The sequence below is a fragment of the Malaclemys terrapin genome, chromosome 2 (assembly GCF_027887155.1).
Source record: "Malaclemys terrapin pileata isolate rMalTer1 chromosome 2, rMalTer1.hap1, whole genome shotgun sequence".
In the NCBI taxonomy this organism is placed as follows: domain Eukaryota; kingdom Metazoa; phylum Chordata; order Testudines; family Emydidae; genus Malaclemys; species Malaclemys terrapin.
Genome location: NC_071506.1, coordinates 113,561,856 through 113,588,800, shown reverse-complemented (window position 1 = coordinate 113,588,800; position 26,945 = coordinate 113,561,856). Strand labels below are relative to the sequence as shown.

At 42.7% G+C, this 26,945-nt stretch overlaps 1 protein-coding gene across 1 annotated transcript in view; it reads left to right on the top strand.

Moving 5' to 3' along the window:
* The first annotated feature begins 442 nt into the window (after window positions 1-442).
* Window positions 443-26,945, top strand: part of GCNT2 (glucosaminyl (N-acetyl) transferase 2 (I blood group)) — a 58,362-nt gene continuing 31,859 nt past the window's right edge. Inside the window, exons 1-2 of the mRNA XM_054019609.1 lie at window positions 443-784; window positions 2,059-3,235. Coding sequence (XP_053875584.1) covers window positions 2,314-3,235 — 922 coding nt within the window. The 5' untranslated portion in view covers window positions 443-784; window positions 2,059-2,313. The remainder of the gene's footprint in view (window positions 785-2,058; window positions 3,236-26,945) is intronic.

Here is a 26,945-nt window from a genome sequence, read left to right as displayed (position 1 = left end):
TAACTTTAATAAAACTGATAAAAGATAGTGGACCTTGTTCTTATGGTTCTGTTACTTGCCTATGGTTTCATGTGTTCCTATGACGCTAAATCTAAAACAAGCAGAGATAACTCTGTTGAACTTGAGACTGTAGGCGCCAGAGCTGAACCCTCAATGGTGTAGTATAACATCACTAAAATTAACTTCAAATAAAAATAAAGGTTGCAATAGCCTACTTTTCCTACAGCAGAAGTACCACCGGAAGATGAGTTACATGACACAGTGCTGTTTGCACTGCAATGTCTGATGGTGGGTTGTTTGTACAGATCTGTACTAAGATAAGCACACATCTCTATTGTAAACTCAGTGGCTATTCAGAGAGAGAGCGAGAGAGTGCGCATGCCTCTGTAACTGGAATGCTTGCTTTACAAAATGTGCTTGGCTAGCAACTAAAGGGGTCACTTAGTTGCTGTCTTTTTTGTTTAAATCTCTGGGTCTATTAGGAATTCACAAAGAACAAATGACCATCTCTTGTTAGGAAATTACATGTCTGAAGCACAAGGGCATATCGAGAGGACAGCAGAGCAGGAAATGTTTTGTCTGGTCTCTGATATTTGTTTAAATGGTGTTTTCTAGCCTTGAGAAGACCTGATATCTGGATTATTTGTAATTGTTTTATTGGACCACGTGAGCTGAGCTGGCATTTTCACTGATGTGCTGTTTTATCTTTCCTCCAGTTTGTTTGGAGTGTTGGTGGATCCCTGCTGCGTTGTGCCAGGGTGTGTCTGTGTGCTCTCTCATCCAGGTAGGTTTGTGTTTTCTTCTTTTTGGATGGTCTGGTTATTACTGGCTCGGAGCTGCAGGAGAAACAAGGTGGAGGAACAGATGAAGTTGTTGATGGTGACTGAGAACCTGGGAAGCAGCAGGACAGCAGAGAGACAGCTAAGAATAAGACTTTAGTGGACACTGTGTTGAAGAGTTTGTTTGTTCCCTCACTACTAGTTGCATATAATGTCACATCCAGGTGTAACACATCACATTGGACTTGGATTACAGTAGAACATGTCTTCATGCTACCAGTGAAGATTAAAGCAAAGTACAGTTTTCTAACAGATATTTTTCATTAGACAATACTGGATCCATGAAATTGAAATGTTAATAGAAACATGGCTCCCTGGCAGCGTGTCTGATGAGTTGCAAGCCTCCTGGGACCTGCAGCTCTCTGGAAGTTGGCCTGATGGGCTGCCCAGGTCCCCTGGCTCCCTCCCTCCCTACCTTGTCAGCCCGATTCCCTGGGAAGCTAGGAAGTAAACTGCAAATTCTGTTTTGTTTCCCCCAAAACTAATTATTTTGAGAATTTTCCTCTTGTGAAAAATTTCAAATGTTGTCCTTTTTGTCCCATTTCAGGACAATTATTTTTTAAAAATTCAACAATTTCCACAGGAAGGGTAGCTCTAAGGCACAATCAGAAAACCAAGAGACCACAAGACCCAGGGTGGATCTCAAAAAGCAAACCCCACTAAGGAGCCAAAAGAAGCGTGCTTGCTGTCCCAATTGCAGAGGTAGCAGGAATGTTAATAACTTTTTTAAAGGAGTGGATTAAATGCTCATGAAAAGTGTCAGACCTGCAGCTGTAGAGACAGCCTTTATTTGAGCACAGAATAGATAAACTCTTCCTCAATTGCATGGTGACAGGTTTCAGAGTGGTAGCCGTGAAAGCTTATGCACAAATAAATTTGTTAGTCTTTAAGGTGCCACAAGTACTCCTCATTCTCCCCCAATAGTTCCACCAATATTTCTAACCTTGAACAGCCACTTCTAGGGATGAATCTCTATGCCCAGTCAGTTACTGACAGTCTCTGCTGATACTGCTAACAGGAGTGCAAATTAATTTTTGATACTTGTAGTCTGTGTGGGTGATGGGGAGAGGGATGGTTATGATATGGAAATGAAAGAGAGGTTTCTAAAAAAAAAAGTGTCAGTGGGCAAATGGTGATCAGACATGGGCATTCCAAAATATTTAAACCTGTATTCTCTTTACCAAACCACTAACTGGAATTATGTCTGTTTAAATCTTAGAATGCAGTACAAGAGTTTTCAGTCTGCAAGCCCACTGATGTCCTTTTCATTAAGATGATGGTTATAGATGTTGGTCAGGACAGGAATGAGAATAGTCATGCAGTAGGCATCAGAATGAAACCACATCCTCTTCTTCAACAGAAAACTCTAGCTCTGTAACAGAGGAAGGCAACAGGGTGAGTTGGTGGGTGATTTATATTTTGTACTGTGTTCTTTTTACATATTTTAAGCGGGAAAAACTTTTTAAAAACCACAATGAACTCAAGGATGTTTTGCTTTTTTGCTATGCTTGTTCTTAGTGTTTCAATTTCATTAGTTCTTTATACTGTTAATTCACCTGAGCAAAAACACCTTCGGAAGCTGAACCTCTCAGTGACTTCTATCTTAGCAGAAGCCTGTGATGCACTTATTGAAGAGAAGGCATTTTTTGTACAAGAAAACGCATTAAAAACATCATTTGGGAGAACCTGTTGCACCAAATACTTAATTCAAAATCACTATATAACCAGCCCTCTCTCAGCAGAAGAAGCTGCCTTTCCTTTGGCTTATATCATAACCCTTCATAAGGAATTTGATACTTTTGAAAGACTTTTCAGGGCTATTTATATGCCCCAAAATGTTTACTGTATCCATGTGGATCGGAAAGCAACTGCTAAGTTTAAGCAAGATGTGGAGAAATTATTGAACTGTTTCCCCAATGCTTTTCTTGCCTCTAAAATGGAGCTAGTGGTATATGCTGGAATATCCAGACTTCAGGCGGATTTGAACTGCATGAAAGACCTGCTGGAATCAGGAGTTCGGTGGAAGTACCTTCTCAACGTCTGTGGACAAGATTTTCCCTTGAAAACCAACAAGGAAATAGTTCAGTATCTGAAAATATTTAAAGGGAAAAACATCACTCCTGGAGGTCTGCCTCCTGCCCATGTTATCCGAAGGACCAAATATGTCCACAGGGAACAAATATACAGTTTCGCTTCTTTCATGCTGTGGACCTTTGTACGAAAAGCACCACCTCCACACAATCTGATCATCTACTTTGGCTCTGCTTATATTGCTGTCACAAGGGAATTTACCGAGTTAGTTCTCAGAGACCAGCGTGCCATTGATTTACTTGAATGGTCCAAGGACACCTATAGTCCAGATGAACATTTCTGGGTGACACTCAATTCGATACCAGGTATGTCTGACTTTCCTCCCACTATGTCTTCGCTATTAATCTATGTAATCCTTTTGCCTAACAGGTCTACTATACTTCAAACAAAGTGGATCATTTTATTTTCTATTATTTAATTATAAATGGGGGGCAAGAACTTTACTTCTAGGCAGTCGTAAATAGAGGATTTATATAAAGGTGTGTATTATGTATAAAACGAAGGAAGTAGTATTAATTGGGATGGTTCACATGTTAGAGATAAAGCCAATATAACACATATTTCATAAAGTACATATCCTAGTCACTTATTAATCATAACCATTGCCCCCATCCTGCAATTGGATCAGTGTAGACAGACCTCATTGGCTTCAATAGGGCCTCTATGCAGGCATTAAGTTTCCTTCTTTGCGTATAGCAAATTAGGGGCCTAAGTTTGATTCCAACATCAGATTACAAACACAACTTTGCAAAATGCTGCTCACTCTTTTGGGGGGCAAGTAAGCTTTTTGGCAATAAGCAAATTAAATAATGTTTCTTTTTTTGTTGGGTTTTTTCATTCTTGTCAATCACTGATGCCTGTTACTGTCAGGGGAAACTGTTTTCTATCACTCTTTTTGTTTGTAGTGTAGATGGGACAACATGGTTACAGAACTGTATTAAAGGAATCATGTTACAGTCTAGGTAATGATCTTACATGATTCTCTAACAAGGTTTTGTGATAATGTCCTGTCCACACTACAAATCCAAAACCATAGTAGAACACGGAAGGGCAGGGACTCTCCGTTACTGTGTGTTTGGAAAGAGCCTAGCACAATGGGCACCCGTTCTTGGTTTGTCCCTAGCCAACTACCGTAATAAACATAATATATACTAAAAATAATGCCTCGGACCAAGCCAGAGAACAGTGTACTGTCATGGTTAGGCTTGTAATGTAGATGGGCCTTATTGCTTTTGTTCATTCCTCCTTCCACCCATCAGGGCCTGGTATTTGGAAAACTCTTATCTCGTCCTCCAAATCTTTTCTCTTTGTCTGGATGGCTGCTCTGCTGTTAATCAGAATGATGTGACACAAATACCTGCAATGTAAAGTCATCATGGGGTGGGGGTGGGGGAGAGGAGGAATATAAGCGTGTCATTGGCTAATATTTATTTTGACTTACAAATGTGCCAAAGTTACCACAGGCAAAAGCTTTACTTGCAGCAACGGCCCCCTACTTGTAACCCCAGCACTCTTTCTCAAGCTGTCTTTTCCACTTTCCTGAGCCAGAATCTTGTGTGATGAGTGTGGCTGTCTCCACTCTGCTTCAGGTACTATCTCCCCCAGTAATGGCATAAATGCTATATCAGTTTCTGCGGCACTAGTAAAATGAATAGTAGATGTCCATCCATCAGCTTGTTGGCGATTCCTTACTACCTCTATCTGGTACCTTACTCTTTCTCCCTTTCCCCACCCTTCACCTCTATGATTTTGACCCCTGTTGCTCACGAGGGTCAGATTCAGCTAACTAAGCCTGTGGCGGTAGGCGGGGTTTCTCTTTTGACTTCCACTCCCCTCCCCCACGTCACTCTGATGCACAAGTTTGATTTTCAACAAGCCATAAAGTAGTTTGCCCAGTGAAACCACTTTTTGTCTCTGACTTACACTATACAAAAATTCAACCACACTCAGGGCAAGGATAACTGTGGGTGATATTGCTTCTGTGCAGAGAGCCAGTACAAGACCTATGTACCCCTTCAGCCTCTCTTTAAGCCCTGTTTTGAAGCTTAGGTGGGACTGCAATGGTACCCAAATCTTGTGCTGGGCCTCTGCAGAAGAATGAATTTGGCACTGTATGAGTTGCTCCAGGATATTTTTGATTACGAACACACAAAACTATATGAAGATAACATTATTAAGTTGAGTTAAGGCGCTCAAAAGTTGTCTACTTGGTCATCGAACCAGGATCAGGCTTAACAGGATACTTCCTGGCTCATCCAGAGTGGCTGCAACTATGCATTGGCTTGGCCTGGTTTCCTCCCCATGCTGTGACTCTGGGGCAGCATCACAAATAGTAACTTGTGGTGGAAGTGTGCCCAACCCGACATCTGGAGGGTGGTTTACAACACCTCCCTTCCTTTGATAGCGAGGCCATCCTCTGGTTACAGAACCCAGACATCGAGCTCTGATGTCTATATATGAGAGGAGGAGAACCCCAAGTGCCTGCACAAATGCTGATCTCAATGCACCCCTGCACAGTGAAGCTGACTATTGACTGTACACAAAGCACTGCCAAGTGCACACAAAGGAAGCTACATGAGAAAAAAAAGAGTAAAATATTTTTTCCTGCTATCTTAGGTGTCACTTTTTGCATATAGTTACAAGTAACCCCTCCTCCCAATGCACCAGTTGTGTAATGCTGTGCATAGGGGAAGACATTATTTCCTGAATACCCTGTTGTTCAGCTGATACTAAAATACAAAAGATTCCCTCTTAACAAGAGAAAACAAATCAAACAGATTTTTTGATGTTGTAGTCAATGGCACTAGGTTCACCTTGAGTAGTCATTACAGTTGTGAAAAGTGAATTCAAAATGTGTTGCAATCTAATCAGAATTGCAGTTTAACTCTCACTTTGCACAGGTGGAAGTGACTACACAAAATGCACGGCAGTGGAGAAACAGGTCTTAAAAGTATCCATTGGACTTACGTTTTTTAAAGGCTAAAACAATTCAGTACAAAGACACCATTATATTTTAATGTGAGTGACCTGTAACAAAAGAATTTTGTGTGTAAGTACTGAAGAATGGGAGATAAGGCCCTCTTGTAGTGAAATGTGTTACTACATGAAGGAAACAGCTTGGCCCAGATCTGGCCATGAACTCTAGTCAGCCTTTTTAGCTGCCCAATCCTGCCCAATCCAAGGAGCAACAATTCCTCTTTGCCCAACTGCTCACATTGCAGTTGGACTCTTGGGAATGAGACCAGGGGAATTTCTTTTACCTGCTCTGGCCTAGTGGGATGACTTTCCTCAGCTATATCAGTCAGCATATGCAGCTGTACTGTATGGGTAATCTTGTGTGCCTCAGAAGAACATGTATATTATGTCAACTGGATAGAACCCATGATGGTCACCCACGCATGTTCACAACTGGTAATGCGTGGGGAGAGAGGAAAGCTGCGCAAAAGGAAATGCTCAATAACTTCAAATATATGCATGTCAAAATATCACAGCTGGGCAATTTCCTATAGGGAGGACTGTGTTCTAGTTGCTGAAACAGGGATCAATAAGTTCCTCTTCAAGAGCTACAGGGTACATTACTACTTTGTTTCCCTCATTCTCTGCTACACTAAGGCACGCTCATGAATAAGACGTGTAGGGTCAGATTCTGGTGTCACTTACACCAGTGTAAATAAGCAGTATCCCCTAGGAGTTCAATGGAGTTCCTTTGGTAAGAGGTAATTAGAGCTGGTCTGGAATTTTTTGACTTTTTTTGTCAGAATATGTTCATTTGTCAAAACTGAAACTTTTCACAGTTGAATGTATGGTCACAACTGGAGATCTCTCTCTCTCTCTCTCTCTCTCTCTCAGTGAAGTTCACGTTCTCCATTTCCTCATACATAAAATACAATTTAATGGCCAAAAGGTCAGATTCTCCACTGCTTTGTTCCTTGTGGGGTCATTCACATCTGCATAACAACATTTCACATTCAGTTGTCATAGTTCAAATGACTGCACAAGGTAGAAAATAGTGTAACATCAAGCTTTGAATTTTTAAACTTGGACACCTAACTTTAGGCACCCAAATTTTAAAAGTCTCACCAATAGCGCTTACCTGACTCACATGGTTGATGTGAAGTTAATAATTAGTTAGTGTTTGTTCAGTTCCTTAAACATTTTAAGTGCTAAGTAACATTAAGTGACATTTTGAAAAATATCGAGTATATACAATGAATGTTCTACAAGTTGAACTAGTTTAGTTTATTCTTTTTATCTGCCAGACAGCTCTTAAAAGAAAATACAATCTGTAATTTGTTTGTATAGGGATAGATTACAATGTTATCATTGCTGTTTGTAAGACTAAAAGTAAAAAGATGAAAGGCCAATTTCAGACTGGTACATGCTACTTCCTATATGACACTCACTGTGTGGAACTCACAAATTACTTGACTAGGTCTGATTTCATATCCAGTAGAGGGCAGTGTTATGTAAACCCAGACAGACACATTATTCATGGAGAACATACCAGCATTCTGTAAGAGCAGCTGTTCTAGTTGCTTCCTTTTGTTGCCTTCTATGGATGCTTCTGTCAAGTCAACCTCTAGCTCTTCTACTGACTGGGCTGCTTCACTGCTGTTGACCTCTGCCCCTGTGAGAGGCTTAAGGCACCAGTTACATTGGTCAGTGTCCACGCAATCTTATTTTTCACTAATTGCACCTTGTGGTCAGTAACATTAGTTGCTCTTACCCAGAACTCGCTCTCTGGTCCAGCTTGAAACAGAGTCCTGCTAAACAGCCATCCTGAATGGATATTTATAGAATCAAAAACTCCTACAGATTCAATGCAGCAGCCTTTACCTTTAGGGATATTATTGTGTGATGACCTGACTTCACCACAACTTTATTCTGAGTCACCACAGGGAGCCTTTCATTTGTCCCTTTTTCAGCATGGTAGAGGCAGCTCTAAGCCCTCCCCTTCCAACAGTTGTGCCCTCTCCTGCCCCCTGCAGGATCCGCACTTCCACCCACCCACATCCAGCAGGGGTACAAGTTGATTCTATTAACCCCAAAGAGCTTTTGTGTTTCCCTCAGATGATATTCACTCCCAGTACAACAGCACTAGAAATACTGGTCACCACAACAAAAATCCACATAGTATGCAGAGACCTCAGTTTCAATGGGAGGTGGATTTCTCCTATTGTCTGCAGTGGATGATGATGAATAGTCACCAACTAAACTCCTGCAGTATAAATTTTTTCCCCTTTGTTCTCCATGGATCAGACTTATTTCAGATCCTGAATCAAATGGCATTGTGGTTTTCTAGTCACTGATGTCTACTCCAGACACACAGTACCAGGTATCTGAGCAACTCTTCACATGGGCCATTCTAATAGTTGCTGATGGTGATTCTGCTGCATCAGCAACTTCTAGTTTCCCTGGTGTGGCTTCCTTCTGCTTGAGCAATTGCATCCCCAATGGCCTTTGTCTCTGCACCATCTGCAAATGTCATCTGGCCTGGGACCCACTCAGGAAACAATCTTTCTCATCTGACCCATGGGACACCTGCAAGTAGCTTGCACATGGGCCTCTCCAATTTTTTAGCCACTTCCCTAGCAATACCTCTTTGCAGAGCTATATCTGGTCTAAAGGAGTCACCCTGGGCTTGGGATTTAACAGCCGGTACCTTTAAGGAAACCTTAATTTCTACTTTACTTTTTAAACTCTGCCTATACTACGTTCCATAAGTTTATCCAGTTTGTTTTCCTCCTTCACCAGAAGGTTATAAAGGTCCCCTGTTGCACTATTTATAAACTGACTTTTCACATGGACTCTCTCATGGCTGGGCATAGATCCCCTCTTTGCATTGCAGTTCCAGATTTGGCACAGCACATTCTGCTTCTCTCAAACCATCAGTAAAAAGCCCTATCAAACAATCTCCTTAATGTAGGGGTCAGGGCTGGCTCCAGCTTTTTTGCCGCCCCAAGCAGCGAAGAAGAAAAAAAAAAACAACCCCGACTGAGCTGCCGCTGAAGGGCCCCCAAGGAAGAAACGGAGTGAAGGACCTGCCGCCGAATTGCCGCTGAAGGCTAAAGCGGAGTGCTTGAGCTACCGCTGAAGTGCCGCCGAACACCCGGATGTGCTGCCCCTTTCTATTGGCCGCCCCAGGCACCTGCTTCCTTCGCTGGTACCTGGAGCCAGCCCTGGTAGGGGTTCCCCTTCCTGCCACATCCTGGCTTGCCATTCCTTCCGGGATTTCAAAAGGGCCAACTCCCCTCATAGTGGTCGTATAAGTGTTTGCATAACTGTCTGCAATACCCATGATCCCCATTGGGAAGTGACTGGTAATAGAATTCGGCATTGCCATCTAAGAACATTGCTAGGTGTTATGCTGCTTTCTAAGTGGTCCACTCATTTGCAGAGACCAACAGCCCAAAGTATGCTAAGCACTCAAATTCCAATCTATCTGCATGACATTTTTTCTCGGGCAAAAGTGCTTTCGCCATCTTGAAGCCACTGCTACCAGTTGTAGTACCTATTTATGGAAACCAAAGGATTTATTGGAACACTGCAAGTAACAACTCCAGCACACACAGGCAGAACTAAACTTCCTTCTAGCCCCTCCAAACCAAGGGACCATCTACACTGCAATTTGAGGTGTCACTGCAGCACATGTAGACATACCTGAGTTAGCTTTGATCTAGCTAGGTTGAGTAACAATAGCAGTGAAGCCAGGACAGCATGGGCTGTACAAGCCCACCTGGGACCCTGGGTACATACTCAAGCAGCTAGACCATGCATGTCATGAACAAGGTGGCTATCCACAGTCCTTCGAGGTGTTCCTGAACATACTCCAAATTAGTCAGGGTCTAAGTGTTGCCTAGCCCCAGCCATAGGAAATGGACATAACACTTTTTTTGTATGCATCCATTTTCAGAGAGATATGGACACAAATTTAACCCTTTGCAGACATAGCACAGTAATTAAATATTTTACAGATTACTTGTAAATGCCACATTCCACCAACCACCCTGACTGACATGTAAAGAGCATTAAATGGCACCACTTGGCCTGTTACTGTGCATCTTACCGTGGTTGTTGATAGTATTTATTTATAAGACATCACTGCAGTGGCTTGCCTTGTCTGCATGTGAAAGCTGCCTCAATTTCCCTCACAGGTATGTTAATTTAACCAAATCACTGCCCCTGCCAGGGTCCTGTAGAAATTCAAAAGAATCAAACCTCCTAAGTAATTGTCTCCCCATCTCTCAAGGCCCCTTGCTGCAGAAAACACTGAGAAATTCCCCCCACTCTCGGCCAGCTCTGGCCTTGAGCTCCCTAAGAAAGGCAGAAAGGCCACTGTTGGAAGACAGGATATTGGGCTAGATGGATCATTGATCTGACCCAGTTTGTTTCCATTTTTATCAGCTTTTTCCAGCCAGCTCTAGCAGCTACTTCACATGTTTTTGAAGAAAGACTCAATCCCTCCTCCTAGTGCTTCTGTCCTGACCTAGAAGTGAAAGGCTTTGTATCCCATCAGCAATGTGCTGAACCACCTGGTTTCCTTTCCACCCCGCCAAGTCAAGCTGTGTGCCCACCATCATCTTAAGAATTCTACATATGATTTCGTATCATGTCTACATGAGTGTGAAATATTAGACTCACCCCTGATTTTCTCAGGTCCTTAGCCCATTGTGAAACCAATGTAAATTGGCATCACTTCAACAGCTGAGGATTTGACCCAGTGCCTTTAGGAACAGGAAGGATCCAAAATATAGTAGCATTCACAGTTTGCCACCATAGTGTTAGACTACCAAGAAATGCAAGAGTGTGTATGTCTATCCGATTTTGATGGCAATAGTCTGACCGTACAACTGAATGGTGAAACAAAAATCAGAAAAACAGCATAAATGAGGATGTCTCACCCAAGAGAGGACATGTGAAAGCTTATGTTGTGGTCCAAAGCAATGGATTCCCTCACCCAATAGGCAGAAGTTCTATCAGCATTCCACTACCGTTTCCTTCCCTCCAAGTGACAGCATCACATCTGAATCATAGCCATATCGTCATTGGGTCTGAAGTCATGTCTCCCTCGAGATATGTCTATACTAGAGCTGCAGGTGTAATTCCCAGCATGCGTAGACACACCTGGGATAAACCGTAGCCACAATGGTGTGAGAAGTGGGATGAGTTAGCCACCTGCATACAATCCTATCTGAAACCCTCGGTACCTACTCAAGCAGTTAGCCCATACAGCCTGCCCACAATGCCATGTAGGGTGACCAGATAGCTAGTGTAAAACATCGGGATGGGAGTGGGGGGTAATAGATGCCTATATAAGAAAAAGCTCCCAAAATTGGGACTGTCCCTATAAAATTGGGAATCTAGTCACCCTAATGTCATGGCTACACTTCTGTTTTCATTTATGTTACACCTCCAGCTCCAGTGTAGACATACCCTCAGCTATGGGTCACAAGACACAGAGAAATATGAGCAATTCTGAGGTGCACTAGCCAGTTACATTAGCTGATCCCATATTTTTACCTGGAGATTAGCCCTGGAAGAGGAACATGATGCTGCTGACATCAATTTTCCCCCAGAACCTCCCCTTTTTCCAGTGGTCACCACATGCAGCTACCCTTCATCATTTTCCATGCTTATATTCCCCTCCATTCTTGCAGAGGAAGGGAACATGGAAGCATTGGCAAGTAAGCCCTGATCCAGCAAAAGATTTAAGCACGTGAATATCCCATTTACTTTACTGACATGCTCAACATTACTCACATATTTAAGTACTTTGCTGGACTGAGGTCATATTTTTTTTATATGCCTGTGTTACACCCTTTTCTTCCTCGTTTCACACAGACATGCTTTAAAAAAAAAATTACAACAGGAAAACTCCATGATAATTTCAAAATGCTGCATTTTAACGACTTTTCTTATTATGCCAGATTTGGAGCTGCCTGCAATAATTTATGAATATTGTATCTTGACCAAGTTATTCTGATGTTTACTGTATGCATATATTGAGTTAATTCAATAGCAGGATTGTCAGAAAAGGAGCCCAGGAAAGGAGACATAGATACAGATCTATACTTTGCAGCAAACACCTAAGAGATGCATTTTGGAGCTCTGGCTCAGCCCCTTGCTGGGCCTGCCAGACAGGTTTTGCCCACTGGGTCCCTCTTGAAGGTGTGTGTGCACATGTGCATGGTGGGGGATGGGGGGGGGGGAAATCAAAAGATTTAGGAAAGTTTAAAGAGACACAAACTTCCTCAAGTAGAGACACAAGTTTTTGACACCGGGCCCCCCAGAGCCTGCTTTGAAGGGGACAGGGGGAATTTAGACAAAGCAGGCTACTCCTGAGGAGGATGTATAAGAAAGACATGCGTGTAAATCTTTTGTTGTTGGTGGATTAAATCTCTTGTGCTATGTTTTGTTCCTACTACAAACATTCAACAACATTTTGTTTTAAGAAGGCTATTTTGGGTCATTCTATTCACCATTGGTCATAAGCCCCTAAAGGGAAGAACAACATGTACTGACTATAGTCAGACCCACTGGGTAAACATGGTCAATATACAGGGTGCTATACTCCAGGGACTGGTCTAAGAGTCAGAGAACAGCAGAATTTCACTTTGGGAGAGGTGAAGGCAAGAGAAGGGTGTAGTCAGAGAAGCCAGGAAATGGGTCAGAGATGCAGCTAGCCCTGATATTACTTTCTAAATCTTTGAGTTCATTACAATCCAGTAGACATATTTATTTTATTACCTGTTTCCATGTGATTAGCTTTGCCTTCTCTTTTTCATTCAGTTTGTCACTTCTCCTGCCCCTGTACAACTCCACTTTCATAGTCAAACCAACTAAAGCTCCATTTTATGGTAGAATTTTTATATATCTTATCCTGGCGCCAAATTCTGGCCACAACACTCTGGTGGCACTGCTATTGAAGTCAGTGGCAGTTGTATCTGCATTCCCAAGAGCAGAATTTGCCCTTTTGGTACTCAGTCCCATTCAGAAAAGTAAGGGGGAATGCCTTCCCCATCCTAGGCAGGGACAAAGGAATCTCTTGCAGTGGAAGGGGGAGTAGGATTCTAAGAGCCTATTCCAGAGATAAAACCCCCCTGCACATTGTGGATTCCGGTTCTACAGGAGCTCCGTATGCATCCGTGTCCTGCAAGGATTTGGAGATGGGGTGGTGCAGGGTGGGTAGATCTGATTCTTTGCATACACAAAGGTTGTATCCCTCCCCCCCCCCCCCGACTTCCCCCCAGGAGATCTCACACACCCCCAATCTCTCCACAAGAGTCACATTGCCTTCTTAACTCATATTTACACACATTATTCCCATAGCAAAGTCCTATAGATTTAAAATCCCATTTATCATGCACGGTGACTTTCACTAACAATGAATTCTTGTTAAAAAACACAACCCCGGACCTCCTGCAGGACAGGAGGAATGGTAAAGCTGCAGGACTGTGCTGTGCTCTGTTTGTTGGTCTTTATACTCAGCAAGCATCACTGTGATACGGAGATTTGTTTAGACTTGACCTTGATGTTGGGCACTGTTGTAGCAGGAACATTTTCTGAGCACCTAAAGTTATAATGGGCCAGAACTTCAGCTAGTGCATATTGGTGGGGTTCCATTGACGTCATTTGAGTGACACCAATTTACACCAGCTGAGGATGTGACTATCATTTTAATCTCAACATTATTTCTTCTTTTGCTTGACTTCAGTACTTGCTGAGGGATTGCCTTTCTCACCTGTGTGGATTAAATCAAAAGCAAAGGTAGAGTCCTTTCTGAAATGGAGCTGCAACCATAAAACCTGACATAGGGGCAAATTTATTGCAATATGGAAACTTCTAGGGTCGGATGTGGCCCTGAGCTGTCGTCATGTTTATACAGCTGCACAATCCTGCCCATTCCAAAGTGCAAAGATTCCATTTTTCCCAATTGCCTACCTTTTAGTTGGGCTCTTGGAATGAGCTCAGGGGAATCTGTTTTACCTGCTCCTGCCTAGTGAGATGACTTTCTGCTGTGAAGTCAGCATATGCAGCTGTCCGGGTCATCTTTTGTAAGTCAGGAGAACATGTGTATTATGTCAACTGGCTGTCATGATGGGCACCACTGAGGTTCACAATTGGTAACACTTGCAGAGAGAGGAAAGCTGCATGTCAGGAAATGGTCAATAACTTTAAATAGATGGATGTCAAAATACCACAGCTAGGCAATTTCATACAGAGACAGCTGTGATCTACTGATCGCAGAAACAGGGCTCTCATACACTCCTCTTCAAGAATTATTGGGTACATTATGATTTCAAGCAGCAAAGAATGAGGGAACAAAGAAACACTCAAGAATAAGATGTGTAGGGCCAGATTCTAATCTCATTTGCACCAGTGTACATAAGCAGTATCTCCTATGAGTTCAATAGAATTCCTTTGGTTTAAAATTGGTGAGAGAATTAGAGCTGGTCAGGAATTCTTCAAAAACTTTGTTTATTTTTGGTCAGAAAATGTCAGCCAAAACTGAACCTTTTCTCAGAAATGTATTCGTTTCGCTTCTCACGTCTAGGAGGGAATCTCTAGTCAAAACTAGACTTAGAGAGAGACACGTCCCCTCCAAGAGGTCCAGAGCCAGGTGCTTAGGGCACATTCCTGGGGGACGCAGATTCAAGCCCCACTCTCCCTGATTCAGAGGAGGGACTTGCATCCAGGTCTGCTACATCCCAGAGAAGCTCCCCAACCACCAGACTGTCAAATCAGTTTCTCTTTCTGCTCCCAATGAATGTTTGTTGATACAAAGTGGATCAGTTCCAAATAGAAGAGCTTATGAGACTGACTCTCTAGCCTGCTGATTAGGGTACTGCCTGTTTCAGAGCAGAGACTTGAACCAGCTGAAAGCCCTAGCAACTGGACAATTGGCTATTCTGGAGTGGTCTCTGCTTTTTCCGCCCCTCCCCCCCCCCCCCCCCAAAAAAAGTCATTTTTGTGCCGATGAAGGACAAAAATAAATTCCAAAGCTCGAAATTTTTCAAAAAAATTGAATTCTTGTTTTCTGGCCAGCCCTAGCAATAGCAGTGAAGTCCTCTTTCTCCATTTATAACCTAGAATTAATAGACAAAAGGTCAGATTCTCTACTACTTTGTCCCTTGTGCAGCCATTTACATCTGTGTGAAGTGGGTGTTAAATGCTGCAGAATCACAACAGCAGCATTTTACACCCTCTTCACACAGATGTAAACAACTGCACAAGGTGGAAAGTAGCACAGCAACAGGTCTGCATTTTTAAGCTTGGATGCCTAACTGTAGACACCCACATTTTAAAATTTTGGATAGTAATGCTTACTAACTCACATCATTGATGTGAGGTTAGTTAGAATATGCTAGGTACTGTACAAGGTACAGTAACTAAGTGCTAAGTAATATTAAGTGAAATTTGTAAAAGATCAAGAGTATACAGTGAATTGCTTATTAGTTGAACTCGTTTATTTTATTCTATTTAAAACAAAAGCTGTCATTTGTTTGTATAGAATCGGAACATCTTAGGAAGTTATCACTGCAGTTTGTGAGAGACTAAAAAATAAAACGTGAATACACAGAGGGATGTGCTACTTGCCATAAGACACTCCCTGTGCAGAATTTATAAACACTTAAGCAGGTCTGATTTTATAGCCAGCAGAGGGCAATGTTTTATAGCTATATGTACTCATGTGTCAGTTTATTTCACGGAGGCCTTGGCTACACTTGCAGCTGTACAGCACTGTGAGGTAAACCTGTCTTTGTACAGCTGAGTAGGGAAAAGTGCTGCAGTCTGTCCACACTGACAGCTGCCAGAGTAGTGGTGTGGCCACACTTGCAACATTTGCAGCTGTGTTGTGAGTGGTGCATTATGGGCAGCTATCCCAGCATTCATGTGGCTGCAACGTGCTTTTCAAAACGGGGGGGTGGGGTGGATTGTGACAGGGAGCTTGGGGGGAGAGAGAGTGCTTTTTGGAGCATGTCAGCTCTCTATTTTGCAAGTTCCGAACTCCCGGCCCCCTGCTCATTCATTTACTCACTCAAAGCAAACAGCAAACTGTTTGCTTTTCTTGTGGTAAGAGCTTTGAAACCGGCACTTCCGCATTCCTGCAGCCGGTCACAACAATTGAGAGGATTGGCCACTTGACAAGGTGATTAGTACAGCTCTGCAAGCGTTTACACTCACACCCATGAGTCGTAGGCACTCCGCTGCAGCTGTTACTCCTCTCGGAGATGTGGAGTACCTGCAGCGGTGTACCCAGGGAGATATAGCGCTGTAAGTGCCCTGCCAGTGTGGACGGGGAGTGAGTTACAGCTCTGGGGGAGGCTTTACAGCATTGTAACTTGCAAGTGTAGCCAAGGCCTGAGATGAATGTGCAAGCATAGAGAGCCAAATCCTCAGCTGATGCAAACTGACATTGAAGGAGGTGTGTACAACAGCTGGAACTTTAATCCAGAGGCTTCATATGAGTCATCTTCCTCTGAGTCATTTGTTTCACATGCTGAAAGGATGTATACCTGTTGCACATTAGGTAAGAATCAGGGGGACTTCAATCAGGGCCTGCAAGGTTACCAGAAAACCAACATTCCCCACTGCCACCAGCCATAATATGACTGTACGCTGTGACCCACAATCTACAGAGGTTGTACACTATGGGATGCTCTGCCTTGAATGATCTGATTACCAGTTGTTTTAGCAATCCCTGATTGGCTCCTTGATCCTACATAAGCCCCTGGGGTGTACCAAGAAGTGTCCAGTAACAATACGGATTCCTAGCTAGCTGCCATGATGGCCCTGCTTCTGAACTCCTGATATTGATGTGTCTCTGATACCCTGTTGACCACTGGAACTACAACATGGTATTGGCCGTTGGCCTGATTCCTGACTATCTCTGACCCTCATCTTGACTTTCAGCTGATACTACCTCTGACCCCTGCTTTCACTTCAGTTCCTGGCTCCCATACTCCGTCCTGCCTGCCTTAGCCCAGGATCCTGACATGCTAACACCAGGACTGATAAGTACTTAGCAATTATCTGTCCAGGGAGGAGTATATGTCACAATAAAACAGGAGAGGTATGTTCAGGGAAGCCACACACAGGGGCTCAGGAGGATAGTCCCAGCCCTTGCATTCATTGAGCAAAAAGATGCTACCAGGCTGAAGCCTACAGTGGTGTGAATCTCCCCAGAGGAAATAGAGGAGTGTGAGAGTATGATCCTGCCTCTCCACCTCCTCCACACACCTCAAACTGGCACAGAGGAGAGTAGGCTGCACTCTTTCAGAGGGTGCCGCAGTGCCTATGCTCTCAGGCATTGGTCCAGGTTCTCAACAACCTTACCTCTGTTACAGTCATTAATACCCATGCAAACTGCAACACCTAAATCCATAGGTTAGGCACCTACAGAACTGGCCTGAATTTCAGAGGTGCTGAACACTCACGGCACCCACTGATGTCAGTTGAAATACACATTTTAAAGCCATTATGCAGGCAAGAGTCCCATTTGAGTTATTATACCATTTTTGGGGGGGAGAGGGGGAAGCTTTGCCTATTTAAAGGCTGCAGGTTTGGCCCTTTGTGCTAAAGATTTCACAGACAGGAAATTCCCTTATAATACTAATCCTGATAAAACTAAGGACCTATTTCCATTTACAAATGGATTGCTTTTCTTTCAAGATTATGTCACTTGTCCTCAAACTACCTAGAATGCTAGAAGAAAGTGAGCAGAGAGCATATCCTCAAAGCCAAAACAAATGTTTTACTAGAATAATTTATAGTTTAATAGGTAACAAACTGAAAAACAAGTGTCACAGCTGTGCCTAAGGTGTGGGTTTGCTTGGAGAAGTGACTTAATAAAAATGGCATCTTTTTACTTAAATAGACATCCTATTCCAATTGTAGGTGAAAATCTGACCCCACTGAAGGCAATTGGAGTTTTACCATTGACTTCAGGGGGCCAGGATTTCGCACCTAGAGTCATGTCTCATTATTTTGGTGACAGCAACAAGTTTTTTCATGTTTGCTCAACAGAGCCAACACAACTATATGAGAATTAGATGGATTCAATTCTGGATCACAGATTGGCCACCGAATTGGTAACTAAATTCTAATTGCAGAATCTTTATTGCTAGTGATGAATGAGGCAGGAAAAGACGGAGCTTGACTTTCTGAATGCATCTTTCTATTTGTTAGTTGACTAAATCTGATCTGTAATCATTGAGACAATTATGGAGCAGTTCCACGATGATCTTTTTTTACCAAGTCACTTTTCAGAGTAGAACCACACTTTAAATATTTGTTGGACCAAGAGACATCAAATCCAGACATAAATTTGTTAGTCTCTAAGGTGCCACAAGTACTCCTGTTCTTCTTTTTTGCGGATACAGACTAACACGGCTGTTACTCTGAAACTTGTAATTAGCAAGTGTAAACTTTTGTATTCCATTGATATTAAGGGCTTGTCTACACTAGTCTGGAACCTTTCCCAGCATACCTTTCTGTACCTCAAATTCCCATAGTCCCTCTGGAAATTACAACCCCCAGAATGCCTTGGTTCTGGGGAGGAACAACAACAAGGCAGTGCTGGACGTGCAGCTTGTCCTTAAGAGGGGAACATGCCTTGTCACAAACACCAGCACCACTCACACTGGTTACCACATGTTGAAACAGGGTGTGAAGCTCTCACCACACCAGCCACAGAGAAATGAGAACTGTGGGAGAGCACTGTTTACTCAGTCAAGCCAGCAAGAGGAGGAATTCATGCTATTTTAACCCACTCACTACAAATATCTCCTAAGTACAGTTTAGGAGTATAGCAGCTGAACAGTTTTTGTCGACTCATAGTCATCCTGCGGTCTACCAGGACTCCGAGGTCGTTCTCCTCCTCCGTTACTTCTAACTGATGCGTCCCCAGCTTGTAACTAAAATTGTTGTTAGTCATCCCTAAGTGCATCACCTTACACTTTTCACTATTAAATTTCATCCTATTTCTGTTACTCCAATTTACAAGGTCATTCAAGTTTCCCTGCAGAATATCCCGATCCTCCTCCGAATTGGCAATACCTCCCAACTTTGTGTCATCCGCAAACTTTATCAGCCCACTCCTACAATTGGTTCCGAGGTCAGTAATAAATAGATTAAATAAAATTGGTCCCAAAACCGAACCTTGAGGAACTCCACTGGTGACCTCCCTCCAACCTGACAGTTCACCTTTCAGTACGACCCGCTGCAGTCTCCCCATTAACCAGTTCCTTATCCACCTCTGGGTTTTCATATCGATCCCCATCTTTTCCAATTTAACCAATAATTGCTCGTGCGGTACAGTATCAAACGCTTTGCTGAAATCAAGGTATATTAGGTCCACCGCATTTTCCTTATCTAATAAGTCTGTTACTTTCTCAAAGAAGGAGATCAGATTGGTTTGGCACGATCTGCCTTTGGTAAAACCATGTTGTAATTTGTGGCAATTGCCATTGACCTCAAGGTCCTTAACTAATGTGTTTATCTTGCCTATCTCAAAGATGTGTTGTGAAGTACTGTTATCTCCATTTTACAAATGGGTAACTGAAAAACACAGAGAATAAGTGAAGGTTACACAGGAAGTCTGTAGCACACCAGGGGCTTGAACCCAGGACTCCTAAGTCCTAGGGTGGAGCTTTTGAGATAATAACCATTATTTGACCTGTTTGTGAAAACATGGCAAGGAAGGGGAGATAGGAGTTGCAAAACTTTTCACTGAAGTTTATTTCCACTTTTTCCTCCATCAGCTTTCTCCAGCCAGCTCTAGCAGCCACTTCACGTGTTTTTAAAGAAAGACTCAATCCCTCCTCCTATGGCTTCTGTCCTGACCTAGAAGTGAAGGCCCTGTTTCTCATCAGCAATGTCCTGAACCACTCAGTTTCCTTTCCACCCCGCCAAGTCAAGCTATGTGCCCACCATCATCTTAAGAATTCTACATATAATTGTGTATCATGTCTACCAAGATTTATCTTTGAATTTCTCAGGTCCTCAACCCACTGTGAAATCAATTATGCCAGTTTACAACAGCTGAGGATCTGGCCCAGTGTCTCTACAAACAGGAAGGATCCAAAATATGGTCGCATTCACAGTGTTAAACCACCAAGAAACGCTAGTGTGTGGGCTAAATCCACCCACTCTGTAGATCTGTAAAGCTCCTGCTCATCTCCCCTGTAAATCTGCAGGTGCCTAAATTTCTGCTGGTAAAGTCCTCTAGGCATCTAAATATCTACCAGTGAAAATACACACATCCACATCTGTTACAGCTGCCCAAGCTGCCAACTCACAACCAAGCCCCAGTGGGATCCTCAGACTAGGCGTTCCCCTACCTATCTTGCCTGTGGGGCCTGATCTAGTAGGTGTTTTCAGAAACCTCCTACTGGATTGGGCCCCATACAAAAGAATGCCAAAGGAGGACATGGTGGTGGTAGCATATCCACTTAAGTTAGCTTAATGGTTAGAGCACTTACCCAAGATGTGGAAGTTAGGAAATTAGGGCTCAATTCCCCTCTCTGCCTAGGGTTGCCAATTTTGGCTGGAGGTTTCATCACATGACATAATTGTTCATTAAAGATTAATCTTTAATTCCTGGAGACTCACGGACAATCCTGGAGGGTTGGCAACTCTAGCTCTGCCTGATCTGGATCAGGGATATGAAAGTGGATCTTCCCCTTCCCACAAGAATGTCCTAACTACTGGGCTGTGGGGTATTCAGGGGCAGACCTCTCAATCTTTCCTGTTGAAGTTGTTCCATTGTGTATATATACTTAAATATGCATTGGAATGGGAACATTGGTCTCTGCCCAGGTGAATCTCTTTACCACCAAGCTATAGAGTCATTCTTACTCTTTTTCTGCCCCAATGCATATTTAATTGCAACAGTTCGACCTTCTGGGTTGATACACAGGCTGCTGTAGCACCGGGCTTGACCTAAAAGTAGGATAATTGTGGAATTCCAATGCAGGATAGGTGAAGCCATAAGGCCTGTGAAGGGTGCACTCACAGAGACCAGGAAGGGGAGATAGTTTGAGCTAGCTCAGTAACCACATATTATTTATTAAACCTGTTTATTGCCTGTGTATTTATTCCAGTCATGTAGGCACGTTTATCTTTTATGTTTCCATGTCCTAATCTTTTCATAAGTTATGAATTACCATTTGATATGGTGACCTTTCCCCTCAATTTATCACCTTCTCCTGCCCTTTAACAATTCCACTTTCATAGTCAAACCAGCTAAAGCCCCCTTTCATGGTACAGTTTTTATATTTATTGTCTTGGAGTCAAATTCTATCCTTGAACACACTGGTGCCACTGCTATTGAAGTCAGTGGCAGTTGTGGCTGCACTTCCAAGAGCAGAATCTGCCCTTTTTGGGACCCAGTCCTATTCACAAAAAGTAAGGGGGAATGCCTTCCCCATCCTAGGCAGGTACAGAGGAATCTCTTGCAACTGAAGGGGGACAGGGAGCAGGATTTCAAGAGCCATTCCAGAGATAACCTTTCTCCCCTCACCCCTCCATCCACTCTGGACTCCAGGTCTACAGGAGCTTCTTATGTATCAGTGTGCAGCAAGAATTTGAAGATGGGGTGGTGCAGGGTGAAAAGGTCTGATTCTTTGTATCCCTCAACCACCCAGTGCCCTCCATGAGAAGGGCCAGATCCTCAGATGGTGTAAATCAGCAGAGATCCATTGACTTTCATGGGACTACACCAATTTACATCAGTGGAGGGGAGCTGGCCTAGTCAAGGAGAGCACAAGTGCCACAGCAGTTACTGCAGCCCAGAAGTTGGAGCATGGTTCCATTGTTACTCCACTTCCTTCCTCCTCTCCACAGAGCTTCTCAGCATCCAGCCCAATTGCTCTAACAAGGGGCTGGGCCGAGGGTTTGCCACTGACTGGAGAAAACAGAGAATACAGCTAGGTTCAGTTTGTCAATGGAAGTTTTGCAATTGACTTCAGTGGATGCAGGATTCTGCCATTAATAACTTAAAACAATGACAATTAGAGCTGGTCAGACAGTCTGACCTTTTTTCATGGAAAATTGTGACTTTTCAGTGGGAAAAAAATCAAACCACGTATTTTGGCTGAAAACCTTAATATTTCAATTCAGAAGAGCTGATGGGGTGCCTCAAGTGAATGGTAGTTTACATACCTCATGTTCCCATTTCCTCTCAAGGACAGTCTTCCTGATCACACTACATCTCCCATGATGCAAAAGTGCTTCCCCTCAACATGAGGGGAGGTGGTTACATCATGTGAAATTAAGTCTGACTGGAAAACCCAGTCCCTAGTGGAGATGTGAGGAAACTGAGTCACCATGGTGGGATATCCACATTAAAATATTTTAGTTTTTGGCCAAAAAATATTTGGGGGAGAGGGGTGTTGGTTTTTCAATGAAAAACCAAAACTTGCCATGGAAGGCAGGCGTTTTTCATGAAAAATTTAATTTTGTTGCAAATTCACCAAAGCACAGTTTTGATTGAAAATTCTCTATCAGCACTACTCATAAATGTTAGGATACATAGACCTGAATAACAATTCACCTGTTATTACATTCTGTCCCTCAAGTTCCACAGAATCTGCTATTTGCCACTCCAGCAGACTTAAAGCTGACTAAGTGGCCAGATGAAGGTTTCCCTTCCCTAGACTTTAACATTGGGTGTTTCCTAAAGGAGTAGAATTGTTGTGAAGACACACTACTGGAGCTCACTTTCAACAATAACTTTTTCAACAGAGTTTTTTTGGGGGATCACATAGTATTTATTGTTTTATTTTAAATTTGGTTTCTATTTGGTTGCATGGGAAATCTCGTGAGAACAGCCTCTCTCAGAGTATTTAATTTTCAACATATCCATTCCCAGATGGAATTAAGTAGTGCAGACTCATAAAAATAAAAAATATTCTATTCTGAAAGTTATCCAGACTTTTTTGAACCTCTGTAAAGATTTGGTTTGAAATTTGAGTGAAGGTTTGCATAAGTCCTTATTTCCTCCCCCACCCCCAAATTGCTAGTCACTTTTGAAAATTTGACCCTAGTATTAGAACATCTTCTAGTCCACCCCACAAAGGTATTTATTTTGTTGATATTGCTCATATGTTTTTTTAAATAGATGGTCTATGTATAACCTATGAACTGGTTTTAAAGAATCACAGGAGAGGAACAAATGAATACTGGTGTAAGTTTACAGTAACTCCAATTAAATCAGTGTATTTTCTCCAAATTTACACCAGTGAACCTGGAACCAAAACTGGCCCCTGAGGCTAGATCAGGATTTGGGAGTTTCCTATCCACATCTTCCAAGTGTACTTCCAATATCTTCACCAGAGCTGAACACACATGTGAACTTCACCTGAGGGTAGTGTGATTGTAGGAGGTATGAACACAGGCCTGTCTCTAGAAGTAGAGCTATAGAAATGTTTTGGTATATCTGGCAGCAGGGAAGGACTAGTGGTGGGGTGGTAATTATGGATTTGTCAGGACAAAAGATATGAAACTGTGAGGTGATTAAACAGCGCAATCTCTCTTTATAAAAGCATATAGAACCTGATCCTGCATTTCTGGTGGACCCCAAGCATCATTAACTTCAATGGCAGTTTTGAATGCACAGAAATGAGTCTCTGAACTGAAATAATCACAAAATTAAGAAGTGATTTTTAAAACAGATCTTTAGGTTTTAACTGTGTTTATCAGGAAATAAACAGCAGGAAAAATGGAATCTTGCTTTAAAAGATATTTGTTTTAAAGGCATTGGTCTGGATTAAGGCATTAGACTGTCACCTTGAACAGTCAGACCTATTAACATTCATAATTAGAAGAGTTTCAGAATAGCAGCCGTGTTAGTCTGTATCCGCAAAAAGAACAGGAGTACTTGTGGCACCTTAGAGACTAACAAATGTATTAGAGCATAAGCTTTCGTGGACTACAGCCCACTTCTTCGGATGCATACAGAGTGGAATAAATATTGAGGAGATATATATACACACATACAGAGAACATGAACAGGTGGGAGTTGTCTTACCAACTTTGAGAGGCCAATTAAGTAAGAGAAAAAAAACTTTTGAAGTGATAATCAAGATAGCCCAGTACAGACAGTTTGATAAGAAGTGTGAGAATACTTACAAGGGGAGATAGATTCAATGTTTGTAATGGCTCAGCCATTCCCAGTCCTTATTCAATCCTGAGTTGATTGTGTCTAGTTTGCATATCAATTCCAGCTCAGCAGTCTCTCGTTGGAGTCTGTTTTTGAAGTTTTTCTGTTGTAAGATAGCCACCCGCAGGTCTGACATTGAATGGCCAGACAGGTTAAAGTGTTCTCCCACTGGTTTTTGAGTATTATGATTCCTGATGTCAGATTTGTGTCCATTAATTCTTTTGCGTAGAGACTGTCCGGTTTGGCCAATGTACATGGCAGAGGGGCATTGCTGGCACATGATGGCATATATCACATTGGTAGATGTGCAGGTGAACGAGCCCCTGATGGTATGGCTGATATGATTAGGTCCTATGATGATGTCACTTGAATAGATATGTGGACAGAGCTATGCTGTGTTTCCTGTTCTCAGTCATTTGTTCACGGTATTAAGAAAGTTTTAGCTCCATTTTGCTATGAGGACAAAAGGGATTTGTTGATAATTTTTCTGCAATATACTTCTGTACCAGACATTGACTGGCCACAGAATTTGCTTATACCAACAGATGTGTTCATCATCACAAGATCCTTTAATGCTCTGCCAGGTTTATATTAGTTTAAATAAGGTATTTTACACACAGTTCCTGCAGGTGGCCAAATGGTATAATACAGTTTAGCATACGGTTAGTCTCCTTGAACTTTACATTGATACAATAATCTACTAAAATCCAAATCCAGCCCACACCTCCATGGCTACAGATATCCCTGTGGCAGTGAAAATGGTGTGGTTCCACTGTGGAAGTGAGGTGGCTGGATTCTAGGGAACTGTGAAAGCAGTCCAGTCTCCTGGTCTGGGGAAGGGTAGGTGCCGGAAGGTCTGATCTTTTCCCCTGGGGTTTAGGGGAACACAAGGCTACTTCACTTGCGCAACTTCCATGGAATGGCTGCAGAACTAGACCATGTAAGGAGTTCTCCCACATGTTCTTCAGGCATTACTCTGCAGCCAGCCCTGCTACTGTTAATATTTGCCTCTTTATACAGAGAAAGCACACTATGTGCAATCAAGTTAAAATGCTCCTGTGGCTGGAGGGTGATGCCAAATACAGTGGGCCCATTCTTCCCTCAGTTACATGGAATTGCCTCCCAATAAAGATAATCAGAGCGGTAAGCACTCAGCACCTGTCTGGAGGCACCATTGTGACATTCCCCTCTGGTGTTATCTGGACCAGTGATCTGCTAGGTCACTCCAATCCTTCACTCTGGCAGCCGGCCTTAGCCTGCACTGCTGTGAGAACCCCCACTCCTGGGTTGGTCACGCACAGCCTCTGGCATGTAAGCTGCTCCCAGCTACTTGCAACTGAATGACACTAGCCAATATCTCCAGTCCTAGACACAACCCTAGGAACCTCCATCTTGCAGTGTCCAGTTATACCTGCTGGACGCTGCAAGCTTATATAAGTTTGTCAATTTAACAAAGAAATGGATATGTACCAGCCTTGTTATCCCAAGGGGAGTCTCTGACACACTTCAAACCAAATGCACTGAATAAGCAAACAGATTTATTAACTATATAGAAAGATTTTAAGTGATTATAAGTCAAAGTCAAATGAAATAAAAGCAAAAGGCATTCTAAACTGATCTTAATACTTTCAATGCCCTTACAAACTTAGATGGTTCTCACCACAGGCTGGCTGTTCTTCAGTCAGGCTCTCCCTTTTGATCAGCGCTTCAGTCGCTTGATGGTGGTGGTGTCTGTAGATGTAGGTGGAAGAGAGGAAGAGCATGGCAAATGTCTCTCCCTTTTATCATGTCCTTTCTTCCTCTTGGCTTTGCCCCTCCCCCCCCTTCAGAGTCAGGTGACCATTACTGAGTGTCTCCAAGCAAGGTTGAGAAATCCCCTGGTGTGGCCTCATGCAGGGGAGTCATCCTATTGTAGCGCCCTTGCTGGACAGGCTGTTGATGGATTGATTGACACCCCACCGGGGGGTTGGCTACTTTCCTTGCTGTTGCCTCTGGGGAGCTAATATCTGGCTGATTCCCCCAATGCACAGCATGCTTTAGTGACAACCATACTACACAATTCTCATAACGTCATATGCATTAATGATATACATCTATGGATAGAGAAATGACTTTCAGCGGATCGTAACCTTTCCCCTGATACCTTACAAGGCATACTTTAGATGTAAGATCATGATTAGATGAAAATGAGGAATATGGGGGTTACAGTACGCTCCCCCAAGGTATAGAATGTCACAACCATATACAGGATAAGGCTCTGATATCACTTTTCACTTAAATTAACTTAATCCATGTGGGCCAAATTCTGCCTTTAGTTACACCACTGATGTCAACTGAGGGCAGAATTTGGCCCAAAGTATTCTTTTTAAATTCTATAAGTCTGACTTTGCTCTCACATGACTGTAAATCAGGTGCAACTCTACTGAAGTCAAGAAAGTTACACCAGTGGAGAACCAGGGTCAGTGAGAGGAGAATCAGGCCCTAGGTATAGGAAAAGAACATGGTCCATGTTTTAGCTGCACTCTTTAAAAAAAGAAAAGAAAATCTTCCTTAAAACACAACTCAACTCTACACTGTGATCACCAGATAATATTTACTTAGTACATTTCTTAAACCTAATTCTGTCCTCAGCTATACACACTCCCACTCAATACAGCACTTAAGCTTCAGTGGCTATAAACAGGCAAGCTAAGCTTTATTTTGAAATCCTGGCATCATTTACACTTGAGCATGATCAATGTAATGTTGTTAGAAGGAAAGGGCTATTTACCCTGCCATGAAAAATTTCTACTCATGCTCATTGTATCATTATCCTTTCATTTAAACAATTGTTTGCCAAGAGTGGGAAGTGT